This window comes from Bacillus rossius, chromosome 1 (genome assembly GCF_032445375.1).
Source record: "Bacillus rossius redtenbacheri isolate Brsri chromosome 1, Brsri_v3, whole genome shotgun sequence".
Classification (NCBI taxonomy): Eukaryota; Metazoa; Arthropoda; class Insecta; order Phasmatodea; family Bacillidae; genus Bacillus; species Bacillus rossius.
Genome location: NC_086330.1, coordinates 312,295,226 through 312,319,424, shown reverse-complemented (window position 1 = coordinate 312,319,424; position 24,199 = coordinate 312,295,226). Strand labels below are relative to the sequence as shown.

The 24,199-nt window shown below is 38.9% G+C and overlaps 1 protein-coding gene across 3 annotated transcripts in view; it reads left to right on the top strand.

The window, feature by feature from the left end:
• The first annotated feature begins 5,136 nt into the window (after positions 1 to 5,136).
• Positions 5,137 to 24,199, top strand: part of LOC134527912 (kelch domain-containing protein 1-like) — a 52,201-nt gene continuing 33,138 nt past the window's right edge. For 2 of the 3 annotated variants that reach the window (XM_063360943.1, XM_063360944.1), the window contains exons 1-7: positions 5,137 to 5,479; positions 9,212 to 9,300; positions 9,388 to 9,476; positions 13,493 to 13,646; positions 16,370 to 16,516; positions 19,087 to 19,248; positions 20,624 to 20,739. In XM_063360943.1, the coding sequence (XP_063217013.1) occupies positions 5,357 to 5,479; positions 9,212 to 9,300; positions 9,388 to 9,476; positions 13,493 to 13,646; positions 16,370 to 16,516; positions 19,087 to 19,248; positions 20,624 to 20,739 (880 nt within the window). In that variant the 5' untranslated portion in view covers positions 5,137 to 5,356. The remainder of the gene's footprint in view (positions 5,480 to 9,211; positions 9,301 to 9,387; positions 9,477 to 13,492; positions 13,647 to 16,369; positions 16,517 to 19,086; positions 19,249 to 20,623; positions 20,740 to 24,199) is intronic. The other variant, XR_010074313.1, reaches the window with a different exon arrangement.

The following is a 24,199-nucleotide window of genomic DNA, read 5'->3' as shown; positions in this document are numbered from 1 at the left end:
CTGGCAGACTCTCCACCTCTCATACTTCAAAAACGCCTTTCGAATGACTGCCAGCTGAAAGCTTGTTCCCATCCACTTTCAGTGAAGATCTGGCAACATGGCACAAAAATTTTCTTAGATCAAGTACTTGGAGTGTGTGTGGAAAAGCGCCCTATTTCATTTCGATTGTCTTTTGTTTGCTCTCCCGCTGAAAATAATATTTTGTTTGGATTGGACACGAGGTTAGGGTTACCAGACACTGATAATAAAAAAGGACGACATTCATCTCGCAAAAGGAGGACAATATATATATTTTTTAAAAAAAGCCATGAATTAATTACAATGGAGTACGATATTTTACAATATTTGGCATTTAATACAGTTTCAGTATAAAGAATCAAACAAACTACGCATATACAGCATATTAAAAACACGTGCTTCTGCATGTGCTGCTACCTGTCAAGCTGTCATAGTACTACTTACTAGTGGGATGACTCTGCGGACAGCGCGCGCTTTGCCCAGAGTGTAACTGCAGGAATTATCTCACTTTATAAAAAAAAAGCCGAAAATTTTGGAGCATTAAGGAAAATCCGGCCGGACGCAAAAAAATACATAAAAAGGAGGACATGTCCTCCTTTTGCCAGACGTCTGGTAACTCTACACGAGGTTGAGAAATTTTCTTAAAATGGATACGTTGCCTAAAATTATAGTGTGTCATGTCCACCATTTTGGCCTCGGCTGGTATGATAGCACAAGCCCCAAGTGCGCCACCCCTCCTACACACTCTATGGGCAGGACATTTAGTTCGCCACCCGCCCCTAGATGGCAGACAAAAGGGAATGTAAAGTAAGGTGACTTTGTCTACCTGCCCCGTCTAACTCAGGGCAAATATGTAAATATATGGTGTTGTGACAAGAAACTGTTAATGATACAAGTGAATGTAAAGAGTTTTGTAAGTCGAATATGTATGCACAGGAAGGGTACAGATGTGCCCTCCCTACTGAATATGTACATATTTTGTATATTTACCCTGGCTGAGCTAAGCCAGGCAGAAAGCTCTTCCCAGTATTTCTGGGCCAATAAAAGTGACTGAATACTTGAGCAGTATTGTTTTAGGCAGCGACCTCTCTGCAGGACCACTCCTCCTCCTTCCTTCCTTCTCTGGTAGGCAGCGACCTCTCTGCAGGACCGCTCCTCCTCCTTCCCTCCTCCTCTGGTAGGCAGCGACCTCTCTGGGGGACCGCTCCTACCACTCCCTGCTCTTGGGCAGCGACCCCTGCTCGGGGACCGCTCCCGCTCCTCCCTGTGCCCCTCTCAGAAGCCCGGGACAAGTCAATTTGGCGCCCAACGTGGGGCCAGTCAGCTTGGATAACCTGAGGACCACGCCCTGCCTCTACGAGAGCTATCAGCACAGCCGGAGCCACATTCACTTCCAGGAGTGCAGAAAACACCTGGTGGCGCCCAACCCAACTGAAGGATGTCTTCTGGAGCCTGTGCCGCACCTCGCTGCAGTGCACCGGATGGACCCAGCATTCCCTGTGTATGCTGCAATGCCCAGTTTCACCTACAATGCCTTGGTATCGTGGAACAAGTCAGTGAACAGGCATATATCCACATGTGCCAGCCCTGCAGACAACTTCTGGTAGAGAAGAAGCCAACAGTTCCAGCTCCCCGGCGCTGCTTCGCGCCAAACTGCCCGGAGACAGCCCTAGTCCTCGTCACCTGCCAGGCCTGCCATCGCGACTACCATCTCGCCTGTCTAGGCTGGGAAGATACACCACTGGACCTTGCTGGGATGTCGTTTACCTGCGCCCAGTGTAGAGTGAATCCCACTTTACCTTCAAGTACAGGATCTGCAAGTGTACCTCGGCCCTTTAGAGGGCAGGATCATGAGGACCCTGTGCAATCTGTCCTCCAATGGGAGCAAGCCCTACGGGCACATGCAATCCACCCCACCGAATGGGTGGACCAGATAGGTCCATTACTACTTGGGGAAGCCTCTAGATGGTGGAATAACCATGAAGGGCTGTATGACACCTGGGAAGAGTTCACAGGGGGCTTCCTGAACCATTTTGGAAACCAATCAAGACTGGCAAAGCTTACTGCCCAATTATATGGTACCAAACAAAAGGAAGGAGAGGATGTCGAAAGTTTCTTACTACAGAAAAGGAAACTTTATAAGAGGCTACACCCAGGGAGAGACCCAAATGAATTTCTTCCTACCTTGTTGGAGCTGGTGCGGCCCAACCTACGGCCATTTCTACGGCATCCGCCTCCCGAGAATTTATCCGAACTTATGGTTTGAGCCACTGCCGTGCAGCGAGACTGTCTCGAAACTAGGGGCACTGTAACAAGTAAACCTTGTTCACCACCAACCCTGGTACAAGAATATGCTACCCCCAACAAAAGGTTGCCGAAGTGTTGGCACTGCCCTGAACAACACTTTCACCAAGACTGCCCAGTGCTCCGCTGCAAACAGTCTGAAAGGAACAGCCTCAACACAGTAGACCCCTGGAGGGAAAGAGTGGTGCCAACGAGCCCTACCCCTACACCGAAGGTAGAAGACCTCAACTCCCAAGCTCGGCTCGAAGGTAGACCGACCCCGAGCCTTATGTGCGTACAGCACCACCCACAACAAGAACTGCCAAGAGTCAAGGTGCAACTGGACTCACAGCCCATTCAGGCTCTTATCGACTCAGCCGCCACCACTAATTATGTGCGCGAGAGTGTTGTGCAGATAATAGGGACCCCTATTAATTCCCAACCCCAAATGGCACAGCTTGCCACCCAGGGATCCACCATGACCTTACTGGGCAATGCTGTGGTACAATGCTGCATAGCCGATGTGGAGATGGAGATCCCATGTCTAGTCGCAAAGGACCTTCGAGAAGAACTTGTGCTGGGCCAAGATTGGCTCACGCAGCAGCAGGCGATATTGGACTTTGAAGATCAAACTATACACTTTGGACGAACGTCCCGCCGGACTCTTGACTGGGGCACCAAAGGAATGGGTGACCTGAATGCCCCTAATCAAAGTGGTGTTAACCCTAATCCTGGAATCTGCACTGAACAACACAGAGACCAACCTATGGTTGTGTTGACGCAAGGGGACCAGAGACCTCAAGAAATTCCTTCCCTTCGCTCTGCCACAACCAAGCTAAGCCAAAATAACTCGGGCAGTGGTTTTCAGTGGTGCCAGAAAGGAGGAACCCCAAAGGGGAAATCGACCATGCAGTCATGTAGACAGCCGCTGAGCGGCACCCTCTCAAAGGCAAGATGCCACTGGAAGAAAGAGCCTTTTCCAGACCGAGGAATATGGTTTCCCCAGAACAGGATTCACCTGCAGCCATGGAGACGGAAAACAGATCTGTCCAAAAACCCCGAACCCCAGGAACCTACTAGCCCCTCTCCACCAGGACAACTACCTCCAGGACCCTACGACCATGGGAACGGCTGGGCAGCCCAGCCCGCTACCGACTAACCTCCGCGAAGTGTAGTGGCCAGTGTAGAGGAGCCAGCCCTGGGACTGAAGCCCAGCGTGCTGACTCCTGGCATGTGCAACGATCCCAGCCAAGGCCACAGAGGGAGGGGGGCGAATTGTCATGTCCACCATTTTGGCCTCGGCTGGTATGATAGCACAAGCCCCAAGTGCGCCACCCCTCCTACACACTCTATGGGCAGGACATTTAGTTCGCCACCCGCCCCTAGATGGCAGACAAAGGGGAATGTAAAGTAAGGTGACTTTGTCTACCTGCCCCGTCTAACTCAGGGCAAATATGTAAATATATGGTGTTGTGACAAGAAACTGTTAATGATACAAGTGAATGTAAAGAGTTTTGTAAGTCGAATATGTATGCACAGGAAGGGTACAGATGTGCCCTCCCTACTGAATATGTACATATTTTGTATATTTACCCTGGCTGAGCTAAGCCAGGCAGAAAGCTCTTCCCAGTATTTCTGGGCCAATAAAAGTGACTGAATACTTGAGCAGTATTGTTTTAGGCAGCGACCTCTCTGGAGGACCGCTCCTCCCCCTTCCTTCCTCTGGTAGGCAGCGACCTCTCTGCAGGACCGCTCCTCCTCCTTCCTTCCTTCTCTGGTAGGCAGCGACCTCTCTGCAGGACCGCTCCTCCTCCTTCCCTCCTCCTCTGGTAGGCAGCCACCTCTCTGGGGGACCGCTCCTACCACTCCCTGCTCTTGGGCAGCGACCCCTGCTCGGGGACCGCTCCCGCTCCTCCCTGTGCCCCTCTCAGAAGCCCGGGACAAGTCAAGTGTTTTCTCCAGATGAAAAAGCGATTATTTTTGATCTCGTGAGAAAGCACAAAACCGTAATCGAAAACAAAACAAAAAAAACAGATGCAGTTTCTTACAGAGAAAAAAAATTGTGTTTCGAACTCTTGATCCCGACAAAAATCAAACGAGTCTGCTAAATTTATTATATACCTTCGCGGATTTTCATTTTTAAGATCATCAAAAAATTCAAAAACCTCGTCAATGTGATTTGGAAATTCATCAAAATCTTCTGCCATCGCTACAAAACACTTGTCTGATGCACACTTTGCGGGCGAAACGATTTCTTTGAAAACGCATATTTAATTCCAAAACATATTTTACATATCTGCCATATGACAAAAATGTTTTAAACAATTACAAACATACATGAACACGTTTTTATGTGGGAATTATATATTAAAACCATCAACTGCTCCACCGATTTTCAACTGAACAGGCATTCGAATGAGCTTCAGACCACATTCACTTTCAAGTGGTTGGCTCTCCTTATCCAGCAGTCAACCAACCACTGAAAAACGTCTCTGCCGAGCAGCTTCAATGGAAAAGCCTTTCGGTGTGTGGATGACCGTCGAAAGAGCTCTCTGAATTCGGCCCTAAGTTCAACTTAACTAAAATATAATATATCAGAAAATAGTATTCGGGAAAATATTTCAAAAATTGAGATGGAATTAGCAATAATATCATATTTTATATAAAACTTTCATTTAACACTATGTTAATGATGGGTTCTTGTAATACTAGCATCGTTAGTTTGTAGGCCGCCGCGACATGCCAAGGCAAAGAATAAGAAGTTTTCAAACCTATCTATATGCCTGTGTCAGTAGTAGCAATCACTGATAATAACACTATGTTTTTATTTCATCTATGACGTCCCGGATTTTGTGTTTACTAACAAAACGGTAACCCAATGTAGGGGTTGAAATTTTAGCTCTCGTTTATTTTCGGACCTTGTTAGTTGGTTTTAGGCATTATAATTTAAACATATATACTATGCATTAAAATAGTAGCTAATCAAATGTAGTGCAGGCTACTAAATCTACATGATCACAGTTAGTAAACGAAGGAGAAACTGTGTAACTTTAAAATGAGCGTATCTGTCGTAAATGATGATGCAGCGCTTAACAACATTCACGACCGTATTCACCGAAGAAGTGGACACACAATGGTTTATTACAATGACTTTCTAATACTGTGGGGAGGGTATATGGTGAGTGTTGCAATTTTTATAGGTCTTTGTTTACTAATATCAGTGTTTTCGTAATTGTGAAAATTTGCTATGCATTAGGTATACTGTTTTGGATTAAAGGTAATTTAAACGTTTTAGTATGAACTGAGTTAAGTATTCTTTTCGATAACTGGGTATATGTAAGACTAACGGCTCCGTGAAAATAATACAATATTTTTTTTTTTAATTTTCTTGTGTTACGGCTTTTCCAGAAATTAATAATAAAATCCAGTAAGCACTGTTTCTTTTATAAACTAGAAAAGCAGTTATGTTTACCTTGAAAACTGCACCTTTATATTCTAATTGGTTTCTGTGAAATCACTGTTTATAGGTTACATTATAATACATATGCATCAATGCATCCGTGGCAATTTTTTTTTATGTTCTTATTCATGGAGAATACATCACAGAATCTGCTAACCTAATATTCACTGTAGTCCATTCTGAGGCTGCATTGGTGCATGGAAATACACGCCTCTTATTGTAAAATGGGTGTACTAATTCAGAAACTTTATCTGGCATGCGCACAACTCACCAAAGTTTCATTGTAATCAGATGAATGATATAGGAATGCATATGTATGATGAAGAAATATTCATTTACACGCACACGGCACATACACACGTCAGAACACAGAAGAGAAATTACATTAGTAGGCTATGAGGGAGGGAGTACAAGATTGTGTTGAAAGTATTTAAGTATATTTCAAAAAAATATGAGAATGCAAAATGTAATTAAGGAAGCTACCAAAGGAACCGGCTGTTCCGAACGAACAATTTATGCTTTTAGGCCGGAAATACAGTGGCAAACAGAAAAGTTCCCGTAAACCAACTTATGATGGTATTTTACAGAGTGGGTTACAGTGGATTGTTTACATTTTTTTTCTTTTTACTAATATTCCTCCCACTTCAAAAATGTTAATCTAGCAAAAGTGAATAGAGTTAAGTCACTGCCAAATTTCTCTTGTACCACCCTGCATGGATTTATTTACAACATTGGATTTGAACATTTAAGAAGGAGAAACAAGTTAGCATTTTTATAACGTTGACGCCCCCGTAAGCCCCAAGGGAGCGTCGCAAACCGCGAACAACTGCCGGGAATTACCTGGTATAGAGTATCGCCATCCGACATATCAGAAAAATAGGTTACGGCACACAGTTCACCAAACCTCTCGGCATTCAACACGGGTATAAAAAAAATCAGGGCTTAAATTAAACAGCGAAAGAAAGGAATTTGCTTGAGAAAGCACAACTTTTGCGGCAAGTACGACAAAACATTATAAATTAATCTGAACCTCTGAAATCAAACTATTACAAGCATTAAAAGAATATAAGCATTCGCCGGTACATATTAACTAAATCGGGCCCGATGCTATAAACTATATATATATATATATATTCATACCCAGCACATGATAAGGAAATATAAAAATACCCTAAACTTAACATCAGTTACAATAGACACCTTATAGTGATTTAAAATCTCTGATAAACCAAGTTCAAGCTAGTTAACACCTTCCTTGTTACGCGACGTGCTCAAGTGTTCGGGGGATGGGTACCCTTAAAACGTTCGACGCGAGTCTCTACCATTTGAATTTCTTCATAAGTTTCAATTATTTACTTCACGTGTCCATATCATAAAGTTGTTAAATGTAGCTGGGGAAAAACAGACCTCCGACGTAAAATAACACTCTCAGGCTTGACGTAATTATTTCTGCCACCAATCTCTTGCAGCATAACCCCGTTGCACAAGGGGAATCACAAGGGAAGTCACTCACGTATCGGCTCGTCGTCTCCGTTGGATTAGCGAATCCTCGCTAAACCCCACTGGTCCTCAAGCCAGTCGGTGCTGACGGCTATACTAGCCGGAAGGAGCCTCGTTCCGCCGCGATAGTACCGCGACCATCTTCTTGACGAGCTTTACAGCTACTCTTGCACACAGATACCAACGAGTTATTTTGTTGCCCAAGCCGGCCCCACACTCGCAAAAGTCATTTTTTTGCGAGGCCGCTTGCGCGGACCACCTCACGCACCGGCCCGTCGTCCAGAACCGCTGATCGCCTGCCTCCCCTCCCCTCCTTCAAAAAAGGGAGGGGAAAAAGTCTGTCTCCCTCGCTCGCATGCGCGCTGTGCTCGTGATTTGTTTCATTTTACCCCGATCACCACTTGTCCAACTTTGCTATGTCGCATTAATAATTAAAATAGTTTTATACAAATGCAAATATATAACTACATTATAAATATAACTAATAAACACAATTATTTATTGATATTCTCACTAACTGTTACCAGGTGCTCCCGGGCGACACTAGCGCTGAAAAACGTTACCAATATTTCAAAAATACCGCCGTACGGATAACACCAATACTCAAATAAACTATACTAAAGGAAAACTATAATATAAACTTCCTTTTAATTTCCTTGTAAAACGGTACCCCGAGAAAGGGGTACAACGTGATGGCATAATTTGGTGGTAGCATACCTGCAAGTAATGAGGACGGTTTTGTTCGAAATGCGGCCCTTACATCTTGTGCAAAAAGAACACAACTGAGCTTATGATGAAAAGACTGCAGATGGGTATGAAACATGGTTTGCCAAACAACTTTGGCCAAACACTTCAGAGAGATCTGTTATTGTTTTAGATAATGCATCATACCATATCAAGATGGGTGAACTGATTCCTATGCAATGTTGGTGTGTGGGGGGATATAACCAGTGGCTGATGGAGAAAAGCATTTATTATGATGTCAGTATGTTTAAGCGGGAATTGCTACACATAGTACGACGGGAAAGGCTTAATTAAAAATAATACATAATTGAAGAAATGGCGAAAAACCTAGGTTGAATTGTAACCCACTTTGCGTGCCCCTATATCATTGCGAGCTTAACCCAATTGAAATTGTATGGGCCCAAGTGAAATTGTTTATAAGACTGCATAACACAACTTTAGAGGTGCCTGATTTGGAGTCCTTAATAACACAAGGTTATGACCACATATCAAATAAAACTGGAAAACTTATGTAGGAAAGGTGGAAAACATGGAAGAAGAACTGTGGAGAGGAAAGGTTTTAATGATTTTACGTCACTATGCTACATTGGCATACTCTAGAAATGTTATGACATCACAAAGCAATAATTTTTTTTTTAATTTTAATAGAAAATATTTTAATATTTTAAGTTAGGTACTAAACAAGGTTCTTGAATATTCTCATCATCAAGAAACAATTTCTTTTACTGGCAAGAACCTTTCAAACCATTGTTCGTAATGAAGCTGTTATACCTGTATTATGTGCGTCTCCAGCTTTATAGCTTAGACTTATGACTCAAGGTCAGCTTGTCTCCACTGCTCGCAGCAACATTTAAAAACAAAACAATAAACATTCATTACTTTTTGTATTTATGAATGATAAACTTAAACTATTTTACTTAACCAGAACTACTTCTTAAGTATCTGTGCTTCTTAATAATGCTTTGAAAAAAAAATTACAATTGTAAATTGTTTTCCTTGTTTTCCAAGTGCCCAAAAAATATACATACATACCTACAATTCATAACTTCCCATGAGAATTTACACCATATAATGTAGGTACTGAGTCAAGACTTACGTACAGTCAATAAAGCTCTAAGAGAAAATGTAATTGTGTACCAACCATTATAACAGGCTTGTTGTCCAAATGTGAGCATTAATATTGTGTTGTTACTGGTTATTTTACAGGAATACTATGTTGGGGATGAAGTGGTGCCCCATTGTGTTTATCATATGCCAGATGAGGTGTACGTGTATAATTGCTTCACAGAAATGTGGTGTGTATCATATATTTTACTACCTTTTTTCTTAACTATAACACACTATTTAAACTTCAAATATTTACAACTGTTATTTTTTTACAGGGATCGTGTGCAAACATATGGTGATATACCACCAAAGTCTTCTGGTTCCTGTGCCGTGGTGCATGGAGATGACATGTATGTTTTTGGAGGTGGGTTTCATTTCGATCACCTCGAACAGGCATTTTCCTTGAGTATAACTGTCAATGTTAAAATTGAAAATATGTTCCATACTAGCTGTCATGCACAGTGATCAGTATGCTTTTATTTTGTGTGGTTATGTACAGAGGTTTAAAGCGATGAGACTTCCATACATATAGTGAAATGAAAAACACATTTGTTCTGACTCTATGCTCTCAAATTTGACTCGTACCATTGGTTGGGATCAAATCCACAGCTTTCACCAAATGAGCAAGACTCATTAGTTAATGTGGCATGATAGGGTCATCGGGAAACATAGATGTTCTGAGTTTTTACATGCATGCTGCAATTGGATGGTGTTATGCAGAAAGGAACCAATCAACAATGAAACCAAACTGAGAAAAACAGGCCCAAAGTTCGAGGTTTACTTTAATTCACACATAACATAGATCAATGTTATAGTGTTTTCAAACAAAGCAGATTAAAACAGGCTATCTTATCTCATACAACATAACCACATTTAATTTCATTATCAGTTAAAAATAGTGTAATTTGTTGATTGGTTCTTTTCTGCAGAAATAGGTATTTACAACATCTGAATTTTGCAGAAAGGAAACATGTGTTCTGTATTTTTCTTATGCAATATTGTTGTTATCAGGCTCGAAGGAATTTTAATGTTTTGTCTTTAAACTACTAATGCACAACATTCTACATGAATTACTTTAATATTCTAAGTTTCACTATACATTAAAAAAAATAGTATGACAATAATTCATTATAAACTAGTGTTACAACCAATAATGTTGATAATGCGAAAACAATATCAGTGTTACACTTTTGCGCATTATCCGTCATAAGCATCACTACACATGAGAATGTCATTACGACATTTAAAATAGAAACTATTATAATCTTTTATAGCATAAACATGAAAAATATTTTAGGGCATTTTAGAAACCAAATTTAAAATGCTGGTGAGATTAAAAATACCTTGTACATCAAAATCCTGAACTTGTATTGCGAACCAGCTCTACAACATATTAAGTGTTTATTCATCATCTACTTCGAAGTCAAGGTCTTGATTTAAACCATTGACATCTTCACCTTCTTCTGTAGCAGATGCTCTCAGGTGTTTATAAAACCCCTGATAGCATGGCGGTACAAGTTGCATTAGGCTCTTCAGGTCTCATATTTTTGCAGGATTTATGGTTTTCCCGTTTTCCCACAAAGGAACAAGCTGATCATATGTTAGGGAAGAGCCACATTCCATCGGTCTTCCTGGTCTTTTCTTAGAAATGTCAACCTCGTACTATCTTTCCGAACCTAGTTCATATTTCATATGGAAAAGAAATGGTTCGTCTCTTCTGATCACTATTTCTCTTGCAAACAACCAATTCACTTTGTCATGTGTTACAGAAACTTTTCTGTTAGTAATGAGTTTCTCAACAGCTGCTGTCCCAACAAAATCTTTACTTGCCATTTTTGTTACTTTTAGTGGTTTTTTCTTCTTAGCTGCTTTCATGACGTCAATGTAGTCTGAACAGCTGTAGAGTCTTTGATGGTGCTTCAATGATCGCTCAATGTGGGAAAAATCTGTGTCATTCGGTAGGAAACTGTGGCCAGATACTAGAAATCTAAGAGTGATTTCACGCAAGTTCAGTGCTTCGGAAGACCCTAAGAAACATTTCAACATCAATATCAGTTTTATATTTCTGTTTTGGCCACCACATGAGTCCGACCATAGTATCAGTTCAGTTATGTTGTCTGTCAAATTTTCTTTGAGATGTCTTAATAGACAAGAACCCACTTCTTGCGCACCTCTTCCAGCTTCATTTTCCTTCCATACATAGCAGAAGCCATCGTCGGTTTTGCCGCTGTGTACTCCTGCATTGTACACCCACAGCTGTCGTTTGTAAAAGACAATATTTGTTTGCAGGCGAGGCAATGGTAAAGTTTTTTCAAGGTCAAAAGTACAGCATTCAATGTTTTCTTCATTCTTTTCTCTAAGCAAATCTGCATTCATCTGTTGTCTGGCAATATTTGCTAATGACAAATGTGTTTTGTGTTCCTCCTGGAGCCTTTCTTTCTGACATTGGTCCTTTTTATTCTTTATCTGAGAGCATAAAGAATCACATTTGTTGCATGTATCCTTCTTCAGAATTTTTGTCTTAAGATTGAAGTTGTTATAAAACACATCCTTGTACTTAGAGTAGCTCACAGTATTTGGAGTTTCTGTTTTATATTGTTCATACATCTTATATATGGTCATGCCCAATGGTAAGAATTCAGATGTACTGTTTTCTTCTCTTGTATAGTGTGATGTATATTTGGGCACTTTCTTGATATGGTCAATCACTACTTTCACACGTTCAGCGCAGACTTCATTTTTTCCACCTTGAACTTGACCTCTTTTGTCCAACAACTGGTTATTCCGTAGTTTTTTCAGTGCTGTATTTACACGTTTTGTTGAGATACCTAATGTTTTGCAAAACATTTCTCTGCACACTCTTTGACCGTCCAAGTTATATATTCTAGAAAACTGTACTTTTTCTGTATTTCCTCTGTAGTGTCTCTTTTTTGGTGCTTCTGAGACAAGAGATGTTATGAAAGTTGTTTGATTGTTGTATGACCCCAATCTATAAAATTCATTAAACAAATGTTTTCTTTTTGTTACAGCAACTATTGACGAACATTTGTTTGTGCATTGACAGTCATAATCTTCAAATACACGTGGTGCTACTTCTGTTCCGTTACTATTTATGTAGGTTTCATTACTGTCCCGCTTTTTCTTACAATCACTTCTGTTCTGCTGAGCATGTTTCCGTTTTCTTCCCTTTTTGTTTCTTCCTTTTTTTTTCTCGACACCATCATTTTCCTCTTCAATGCCAACACGTTCATCAACATCTTCATCCTGGGGTGTATCACACTCTATACTCTGTTGTAATGCAGGCTTTTCATTTCCTGACTCGTGGAATAAAGAAACATCAAACTCATGAAGTGGCTGCAGAGTATTTACATGTTGTTCTAAATCCACCTCCAACAAAATTTTGTGTTGAATGTCACAATTTCTTTCTGTCTCTTGGTCATCAATTTTCTTCTCATGACTAGTGTTTGTAGATCCTTGAAGAAGTGGATCATCATCAGGAAGATCAAATATATACAATGGTTGCTGTGCAGCTGAGCATTGTTCTACTTCTAACTCCATGACAAGTTCCAGTAGTTGTTGTTGGTCCTTCTGACTATTATTTTCGCCACATGGAAGGTCGCTTCCTGTAGGTATGCTGGCAGTCTATACATAAAAGGAACAATAGATTGATTAATTATGTTCAGCAGAACAAAATAAAATAAATAAATAACTTAAGTGATACTATTAGGCCTACCTGAATTCCACTGGATTTGGAGCCATCAGTCGAATTGAGTACCTCCTCAGAACCGTTGTACACAATATTTTCTACACAATCGGCTTTTTCTTCACGACTTTCTGACAAATCTAAAGACGATGGCAAGGATAAACATGGATCTAAAAATGAATATTGGTAAGTAAAATAATATTACTGTACATTTTAATATTGTATTTGCTTTTTGCTGCCCTTTTAACACTCCACTCATTATGCAACTGTGACCCAGTTGGTTACTTTTATGGATCGTCAACTTTCTATTTGCGATTTAGTAATCAGTGCCCAAACAAGCAATACTGCTCCCAGCGGCATCACTAGCCTAGCCCTCATGTCAAATCAGAGTCCTTCTGATGTATGCCAGGTGGTGTGGCGGCCATATTATTGCAATCGGCTTCGTGTATGTAATATGTTCATGTTTAACAGTCTCTTTAATGATTTTATTCATGCCTAAGTCTTTTTAAATATTCTTGTATTATATTTTATAATTAATGTATTTTACATGTAAAACTGTGACATTGAGCATTGGTATGTCACTTAAAAAACAGCCACAGTTAAAAATGTAGAAAGTTGTAATAATTAAATATGATGTGGCAGTGCTAAAATATTTATTTGTTGTTGCTTTTGTGCAGGATACCAGAACGATGACGAGGACGAAACATTGGATGGCAACAGCGACGACTTGTATCGGCTTCACATCCCGACGATGATGTGGACCCTGTTGCACCCAGAGGGCCTGAGTCCGTCGCCGTGCGACAAGCTGGTGGGGTGGGTCTACGGAGACAAGTGAGTGAGCGCTCCCTCCGTTGTCGCGGCCTCTGCGTCGCTACCCTCGTGTCGTGGCGTGGTTTACGAGTAGTGAGAAGCCAGTCGAGTGCCGACAGCTTGTCTGAGGCTCTTCTGTGTTTAACTCAAGATAGGTAGTATCCTAGCTGTACTTGAACTTTGTTTACTCTGTTATAAATCAGCTACACTTAAATTGACTCTAGCAAACACTATCAGGGCTCGATTTTAGCGCCTGTCCGCCTGCCCGGGACAGGCAAAATCTCGTCCGGGCAGGCAAAATAAAAAAGGCAACTGTCCGGTGGACAGGTGCAACTTGTGACGCCGAGGTTATTCGCACGCACTAATGCAGCAGAGGTGATTAATAACATTTATGCGACCGCGACCGCAAATAAAACGTATTTGACAATATCTATAAATAAACAATAATGGCTGCTCTTTTGTGACGGACAACTCTGGCTATTGTTTACCGCGGGGAAAAAAAGTAGGTTATGTACAAACCGTGCTGAAATCTTCTGAATCATAATTCTTAAAATCTTACGTTCACGTCATGATTCACTAACATAGTCGTATTCGTATGCTAGAGATGCTAAACGTCTCACACCGATGATGTTTGTTTTTGTTGCCATGTTTTAATATTAATTTCGTTCCAGTGCAGCCAACAATTACGTAATTTACCGTTGTATACTTTCAAGATATAATTTTTTAAATTTATTGTCTTTATAAATCGCGACTTTACTAATTCCTTGCTCTACTTTAACATAGTTTGTTAACAGAAAAGCGTTTTCGCGTGGTTAACATTTCACGGCGTACTCCAGATACAGCTGACAGTGGCCGCAGTGACTGCGACTGCTTGAAAATTCGCCTGTCAACTGTTGCATCAAAAAATAAACATTACTTGTTTACAGAGGACACGGTAATCTTTTACAGTTTATCTTGTCACAGCAATTGTTTAAGTATTTAATTAACTGCGTTACACAATGTGGAAATTCATTACTGGTGCTTCAAAACCACCAGAAAAGAAAACAAAGACGGACTAGGACAAGTCAGAATATAATGTTAAATATGACAAAATCGCCCGGTCCCGTAACTTTTTAACGTCTTGGTGTTCCGAGTTTCTTTGGCTTCGTTACGACACAGAAACAAAACAAATGTTTTGCAAAGTCTGCGAAACGCATTCAAAATCATCTGGATCAGTTTTTGTTACGGGCTGCTCAAGTCTGTAAAGACTGAAGTCTATAAAGACAGACTGGCAAAACTGTCTAAATGATGACACACTGTCTGCCCTCATGCATGTTCAAATACAGTCACCTTCTGAAAGTGAGTTTGATCCAGCACCAGCAATAAATCTCTGGTATCATAATGTTCAGAGAAAACGGCAACCCTTTCAGCCTCCTTATCGAAGATGTTCAAGAGAGAATCAGCAAAGTAATTTGTGCAGTGACTCAGACAGAGACTCGTCTGAAAATGATAATTAAATAAGGATGTTAAGTGTGTGATAAAAATAGGTGCAAAATATAGCAAAAATCTTTTATTCTCACTTTTTCAGCGACTTTGAAAATTTTTTTATTTGGGTAAAACAGCGGACAGGCAAATTGGATGGCGGACAGGCAAATTTTCGATTACACCTGTCCGTTGGGCAGGTTAAAATATTCCTTAAAATCTAGCCCTGAACACTATTTATTACTAGTGAATAACTGTGTGCAAGTCTATAAACTGAATGAACTCTCAGAATGTTTCTGTGCATTAATAACTGTGGCTTGCTATACACACATTAGTGGTTCTGTTACTGTCAGTGCAAATACAGAAGCAGTGTTTGAATTGGTGGCAACTTGTTTGTTTATAAAAATTTAGAATTCCCGCTGCTGTTTTTTTTTTCTAAAAAAATTCACTTTTTATGATGCATGAATACCAGTCACTAGTTCCAAGCCAGTGTAACCTAAACATATGACAGAGGATGCACTGAACCGGATTACACAGAGCGAGGTAGTCATTGGCAGTTATTGACTGTCATGGATGATACAGGTCCGGTTTCCGTACCAGCCATCTTGATTCCAATTTTTCTTTGTTTCCTGAAATATCTCCATTCAAATAATGTAGTTTTTTTTCCTTTACTATTCTATAGGCCAAGGCAGTCCTTTCCCAATAGTTTTCTCTCGAGCATGTTATCTCCTTCCGTCTTTGACATTGTTTCTGTCACAAGCAAATACAACAGTAACATCATTAGAGATTACATATTCTTTTATAAGTATAAGGGCTGGTATTTCTACGATAAATAATTTTAAGGAAAATTATGCATGCTTATGAAACCTGTGCTTTGATTATTATCTCTGCTGTGTTTTAATTTTTTACATAATTAATGAAAATAAGCTTTACTTTGTTTTGTTGCTGTGCAGCTGTTAAACAAAAACTATCAAGTTACTATAAAAATTTTAGTCATTGAAGTTCTGGTAAAGTGTTCAGACTTACAACAGTTTTTCAAAATTTGTTTTGAATAAATACTCCATTACTACTGTGAACGTAAAATTTGTTGCAATTTTTATAACTATTTTTTCCTAAATTAATTACTGAATAACTCTTTATTTGTATTATCCAGCTCATTACACAGGAGTTAAAACTATTTTTATCTAAGAGGTTTTCTGAAAACTTGCAGTTTTGTTCATAATCAACTTGCATATTTTTTTGCAAATTTGTGCTTCTTAGATTTTTGTTTTCTTATTTTTCAGATTGTATTTCTTCGGTGGTTTTGGACCAACTCCAACTGTGGCATACGTATCACTTTTTGATTTCATCATGGACCCACCGTCGTTGACTACGGGCTGGCCGCGAGGCTGGAACAACCAGCTCGTGGCGTACGACATCACCAGCAACAGGTGTGAATGGCTGTACAGATCTGTTAACTTGAGAGTTTGTGCCTGTTTCAGTTACAAGCACATTCACATGTGGCTTCCTGCGTGAGGCCCAGACAACACAGATACATTCAGGGAAATCTGGTGATTGTTGGCAGTGAGCGCTGCAGAGGTTTGAACGAGGACTAGGCTGGTAAAGGCTGATAGGTTTGGGTCTGTAGGTGATTGCTGTTTTCTACTGTTTCCGGGTCTTAATCTATTTTTTCCTGTTACACTCTATCTCGAATGACTCATACTTAACAATAATTTAAAAAACATATTTAATTGAAAAGTTCAAAAGACAGAAGTGTTACCTCATCAAAAGTATTAAGAAACATTTCATCATATCACTTCATTTCAGAATTTCATTTCTATCATAAGTATTGACTGAACAATTAACATAGATAATTCATTGTTCATTGAAAAATGAAATGAAAACATCATCATACCAGCTTGTTACACCTGAAATAAAAAAATCAATGTTTACTTTCGGTTGTTAAAATTTAAGTCATCTTATTATGCCATAATTGCTTCAAAATTTGTTTACAATAATAAAAAACTTGGTGAACAACAATGTTAAGAAATAAAAAGTTTACCCAACGTTTATCGCTGCTGAGTGAATTCACATCTGCCATGTTACAATGTGGTAATTTAAGTCCATGCCTGTACCAAAAAATGTACAACAACAAATCCCTAGCAGTTGTCTTCCATAGTGAAAAATTACAATTGACGACAACACAAATACACTAGACCCTCTAGGTCAACACAACGAAGAAATACTAGGTACTCTTGGTCCATAAAACAACAAAGAACATAATTTGGCTCACTCTTACCCACAAGACAATGATGACAATGGCACACCTTGGCCAGCAAATGATGAAATACATTAACAACACACAACACTCTCCACTGACTGTATTGAGATTTCTGCCCCCACTCGAAGCCGCCAAATGGAAGTTTGTCCAACATCGTGTGCCCTTGTATGACTTGGGCAGACTGGGATCGAACCCGGCCATATAATGGTTATTGGCCTTTGTGTACCACTGACTGATGTTTGTGATACCAACATGCACAGCGCTTTCAAGGAACAAGATAAATATCAGTTCCAAGCACATACCTGTCTTACTCAAAAGGCCGTCCCAAGCAAGCGAGGGTGCCATGACGTAATGCGCCGGATCGAGATCGAGATACCTTGGTTAGTACAAGAATACTGAACACAGCAAACAAAACTACTCAAGAAGATATATAAAAAAAAAAAAACAATTCTTCATCACAACCATTAAAAAAATTCTTAAAATTAATAACTATTATCGGTATACAAAAGTATTCTGTAACTTTTACTTTAACTTATTCCATATTTTTCGAATTAATTTAATTCATAACAAATTTAAAATCACTCCAACTGTTTTATTAGATAATTATCGTAAAAATTTCAAGTCAGAGACCGAAATTTACACCCAACTACATGCGACTTCAGCTGATATTTTTTCAAGTGTGTGTATATATGTGCAAGGAACAGTTGTTGTCTTAACTGGGCATGATTGTGACTATTGATTGTGCTATTTTCTACTGTTTCCAGTTCTTAATCTTTTCTTTCTTATTACTTTACTATCTCAAATGACTTGTACTTGACATTTGATTTTTTTTTCTCAGTAAATTATTAGAAATTATTCTGATTTTTATTTTGCTTTATTATAAACCATACATTAAATCAGTGGTTTACAAATTTGTACTGCAAATAAAATATTATTTTAGGCATTAAACATCCAAAAATATATCAGCATAGAAAATTTTTATCAGTGTGTAACTTCAATTCAGTGAGCCTTAAAATACAGTACCTAATAATAATTAGAGACAAGATTTTATGGTTTTATTTCTAGACCAATTTCATTTTTAAATCAAGGGTTTTCAATGTTATTATTTTTTATTTTCATGAAATCTGTTTATTAAAAAAGATATATTACAGATCAAATATGTTACTTAAATGTTCTATGGTACTAATTTCTCCAAAATGGTGTCATTTTGACTGATACATGATTCACTTTTTCTATATAATGATTAATGATTTGTATTAAGCATGTCTAACTTCTTGGAACAAAAAAAAAAAAAATTGGTTAAGTTTTTCTGTGTTTGAAAAAATGTTCTAAGGTCATAATGTAAAAAATGAGTAACCAATAACAGTTAAAAATAGTAAACTTTTACCAATCTTTTTTTAAATATTAAATTGTGGTACAAACATCATGCTAAATGAATAATTTTAATTGAATTTAATATTTCAAAGTTTAGGTAATTGTCATTAGAGTTAAGTTATGATTGAAAATGCCAATTAGTTTCATAATTTAAATTGCATTTCAGTTCTTTGTTGTGTATTAACGTGCTTTTCAGTGTAATTTCTGTTTTATTTTAATTCACCGTATAATAATGTGTGATATGTTTACTTTTACTTAAGTACGAGCGAAAATATTAGACTAGAGAATCAACAAGAAGCACCCTCACTTTTGTGTGTTATTGTTTGTAACAAAATGCTCCTAGTGTAATGGCATGTGATGGTACAGGTGGGAGTGGCCGCAGAGTAAAGGACCCACTCCGAGGCCTCGGGCAGCTCATGCAGCGGACATCTCGGGCAGCTGTGTGTATGTGTTCGGTGGCCGCCTGGGCATGATTAGAGTCAACGACCTCTACTGTCTTCATCTGGATACGCTCACCTGGAGTAGCAAGTAAATTCACTTCTAGTTCTTGTTTTGTAGTGATATGCATTGGACTTTTTCAGTTTTGGGAAATATTATAATTATAATAATTATAATTTATTTTTGTTATAGTAATCTATACATATAAAATAGGATGTTCGTATGTTTGACATTGATAAACTCCGACACCGTTTGACCGATCGCCATGAAAGTTGACACCTTTGCGTGATTTTTCATGCTATCTATTTTGCTATAACTCGCCACTAGATGGCGCTGCAAAGCTTCAACTTCTAAACTCTTCAACCGATTGCCATGGGTAAACAGGAAAATCATAGGTCATAGGCATACAAACAGTAATTTCTCTATCCACCACACTGTCATATAGCGCTATCCATTATTCGCAGACAATATGTCAATATGTCACCCTGTGTTCAGCCCAGGCAATGCCAGTTACTGCAGCTAGTATATTATATATGTTTTAATTTACCGTGTTTTCTCGCATAATCGTCGCACATTTTATTCTAAAATCAAGTTTGAAAAGTAGGGGTGCAACAATTATGTGGAGAAAAAAATTGTTAGGTAAAGTAGGTAAAAACAAAACCCATTCATGGAAAGTACATTTATTTTAAAAAAAAGGTGGAGTATACAAGAACACGCCAAACTATTTATATTAATAATTCATTAAACAAAAACCTTTTTTCAACTTTAAATATAAAAACAAAATCTGTGACACGAACGCAAGCGACTTGAATCTGTGACGTGAACTAATGCGTAACTCCCGCGAAAGAATGCGGGCTATCAAATGTAGTTAACTCGGCACTCGACAGAGAGCACGCGTTGCATGCAGTCAGCGAGATATCGATATTCGACTACGTGCGTGCGCTCTATACAGGAAGCAACATAACCAAACATGAATTTTGCCAACTAGCGCTGGCTATATGTTTACAAGCGGTACACCGCGGCGACGCAGATGATCAGATAAAGAAAATAATGTTTAAAAACATCTTTAAAAGAACATTTACACGTCAGACAACTTCGTATTTCCGTTAATTAAATAAGTAAGTGGTAATGTCCGAATAAATATTCGATTTCTAATTTAAAATACATTGTTTTATACGGAAAAGATACCTACACAAAGCGCTCGGCATCTAATAGCGGGACCAAAAACATCATGCGATGTTTACGCGAGAATTTTTTTTATCCCAATTTTGATGGCCAAAAATATAGGTGCGACGATTATGCGATAAAAGAGGGTACTTCGCTCTTGCTTGCCTTTTGGGATGATTTAAATCTGCCATTCACTTGTTTTGTTCCCCAGTGTTCACAAGTGTCTGGTGTTAGGTCACAAGTGTGGCAGTTGAGTGCGTGGTGAACAGTGACGAGTGAGCATGTGTGACGTGTATAGCTTGACGGACCCGAGCGAGGCTACTCCTCCTGGGCGATCGTGGCACAGCTTCAACTTCACGTGTCCGGAGAAAGCTGTCATTTACGGCGGCCTCAACAGCCACAACACAGTTCTGAGTGAGTGTCTTGCAAGCATGTACATACAATTTGCCTCTCGCGATACCTCTCCGGCAAGTAATGCATGATCTGTAGGAGAAACTTGCATGACCGACAGCTTGTTTTGTAATGTATTTTCTTTCATTGGTGTCAGGTATACCTTTTTTTTTTTTTACAGATTCTTCAAATCTTGCCTAAAATAATTCAGCCAGTTATTTTTTATAGAATGGTGTTAGACTAATATGGCTCACAAAAATTGCACCTTTCTTCTAACTTTAGGTCGTTTTGATGACATGGTGTTTGGCTACTCAGGTCTTGTCCCACAGCGTACTAGAATTTGTGAAGTGTGGGAAAGATGACTACTGGGCATTGTAAAGCACTGTCAGGCAGTCGTATTCCTATAGTCCTTCTTTACATGTTGATCGTTCAGCTCCCAAATCACAAGTTTCTCGTCATTCCCCGAAGGCAAAAACAAAAACAGCAGAGGCATTTGTGCTTCCACCATCGGCTTCTTGATCACGCTTGAGCCACACCAACAGACAAACACAGTGGTGAGAAACTTGCAAACAACTATTTGTACCAAGAGTAACAACAGCTGATTAAAATAAGTCATAGACCCTATATATATATATATAACGATATGATAAATTAAAATTACAAACGGAGATACAAATAGAGTTAATTAATTGCAATTTAATACCTCAAAGAATTAAGTCAATAAACAAAGATGAAAGTTAAATAACAAATAACGGGGTGTGTGCTTCTGATTTTTATTGGTTGTTCGGTTTTACATCAAGAAACTGGGTTAGTGGTTCTGGTTGCAGTTCTTATAAAGAAAAAAAAATCTCAACGCTACACCAAATATGTATGAGGTTAACTGGGTTATTATTTGTTTATTAAAAACAATAGGAAAAAAAAACAGAAAAGAGGCATACACTCTTTGCTTAGTCTAAAACTTTATTTATTAAATATTTAAAATCAACCTCAAGCCTTCGAATAGGTAGGCCAGTAGTTGCTGACATGTAAATCATGACAGCGAAAATACAATACATATAATTTTTTGGTTTAACATTTTTGGCATTCATTTACATGTATTTTATTCGTACAATTCAAATGTAGTTTGTTCCTTATATTCTACAGTTTTAATGTACATTGGTTTATAATTAATGCAATGTGTTTTGCTTGCATGGTTTGTGAATATTGTAATTGGCCTTTAATTTACGAATGGCCAGAAGGGACTCAAAGATGCCATATTGTTTCAATTGTGTTTGTACCATAACATTTTGTTTTGTTATTTGAAATTTTTTCTTTGTTAAAGCAGAGATCACATGCAAAACGTGTGGAGCAGCCAGACAATTTAACTTCAGGAATTCTATTTAGCTATACTATGCTATAACAAAGACAAAAATTAACCAAACTAAATTATGGCCAAAAAATGGTTTAATCTATGATGGCATACTTCTGTTCCTGTCTTTACCAAAATCAGGGTGTCTACCGACCCTGGAAAACCTGGAAAACCTAGAAAAATCAGGGAATATTGTAATCAGGGAAAAATCAGGGATTTTTTTTAAAAATCAGGGAATTTTTGTTTGGGAGGTTGTAGTTGGCAATACTTTTTTTTTTGTTTATTTATCAGCTTGCATTGGCGTAGCATCAAGTGTATCCCCGCCCATTTTTATTTTTGAATGGCAAATATCGAACAGTTCCCACGTCCATTTTCTTTTATTTACCATCGGATTCGGAAGTGGCGTCAAATCACGTGATACAAACTGGTTCAAGCTGGTCTGTTATCCTGCTGACGTGACGTGCTGCAGCATGTGCTTCCCACGTTCAGATTATACCGACAGGTGCATTTCATTTTAAGTATTTATGAACGCCCTCAACGTAAACTGGGCATTTTTGTTAGCTTTGAAAATACATATTACAGACACTTTTGGTGAAGATTCGCCATCATTGCTAGAAATTGGTAGCTGTGGGCTTCATACGGTCCATGGTGCTTTCAAAAGTGGAATTTCTGCTACGCAATGGGACGTAGTTAGTTTTTTGAGGCACAGTTACTATTTGTTTAAGCACCTACCTGCAAGGAGGGCAGATTACATTAGAATAACTGGATCAGAGATTTTCCCAAGAAATTTTGAGCAATCAGATGAATACTGCAGTTGCTGAGCATGCAATGAAAAAGTTACCCCACCTGAAGAAATTTGTTAGTGAAGTTTCTATTTCATCTGTCTCTTTCAGTGTAATGAAAAGTGCTCTTGAAGATAATCTTCTAGAAGTAAAATTGACATTCTTCCACTCTTTGGCATTGGAGCTGGAATTGTTTCTTACAATGTTCCAAAATGAAGCACCCATTGCACCTTTTCTCTATGATTCACTGGTAGACATTTTATCAGCTTTGGCAGGAAAGTTTGTGAAAGCAGAGGTACTGAATTGCTTTAAGGAGAAACGCAATGTATCTCGATTGGATGTAGATAACCAGGAAAATCTATTGACTGCTAACAATATCAAGTTGGGTTATGCAGTATGCCATACCATCAAGAAAGAGAAAGTACCAGAAAAGTCTGTCCTGCTACTGAAAAATGATGTTAGGACTTGTCCAAAGGTTATGGTAAAAATGATTCAAGACAAAATTCCCCTGAAGTACAAACTTACCAAGGGAATTTCCTGCTTATGTACGTCTGTGGCTTTAAATTCGGGTGTGAGGAAACAGCGTTTGAAGTACAGTTTAGATCTTCAAAACAGGTGGCTATCAGGACAAGAAGCTGATAACATTGAGCAATCATATGAGTTCGTATGTTCCTCGCAAGATTCTGAAGCACTGTTCTCGTCTTTTTCTCGAGAAGACGGGCGCCTTGATCACTTGTGGATGCTCATTCTTAAGGCACATGCAGTAGCTGCCAAAACAGGCCTACTAAAGTTTGTGAGGATGATGTTGGTACTTTCCCATGGAAATGCATAATTGGATAGAGGATTTTCTGTGAATTCTAATCTGCTAACTGAAAACTTGCAGGAAGTAACACTGATTGCACAAAGACAAGTGTATGACTTTGTTCAACGTTCTGGAGGTGTAAAGCATGTTGATATCACCAAGTCCATGTTACAGTATGTAAGAAATGCTAGTTGTAGGCGTAAGGAAGCCCTGCAAACAAAATAAAAAGAAAAGGAAGCTACAGACAAGAAGAAAGCAGAAAAAAGAAGAGTTGAAGAGGAGATCAAGGCATTGCAGTTGAAGAAGGCTCGAGTGTTGGATTTGGCTCGGTATGAAGCAAGTGCAATAGACGCAAAAGTTAATTCACTGCAAAATTGATGGGAGCTTCCTTTTACTAATGTTTTTGCAAAAGTAAGTGTGTAAAATATTTGTAGCAGCATGTTTTATTTGTCATTAAATGAGTCACTTCGGCCTCGTCTGGAAAAAGGTAATTTTTTTTTACTTATTTAGGTGAGTTGAATTACTTTGAAACCAGTGAATGTACTGCTATGC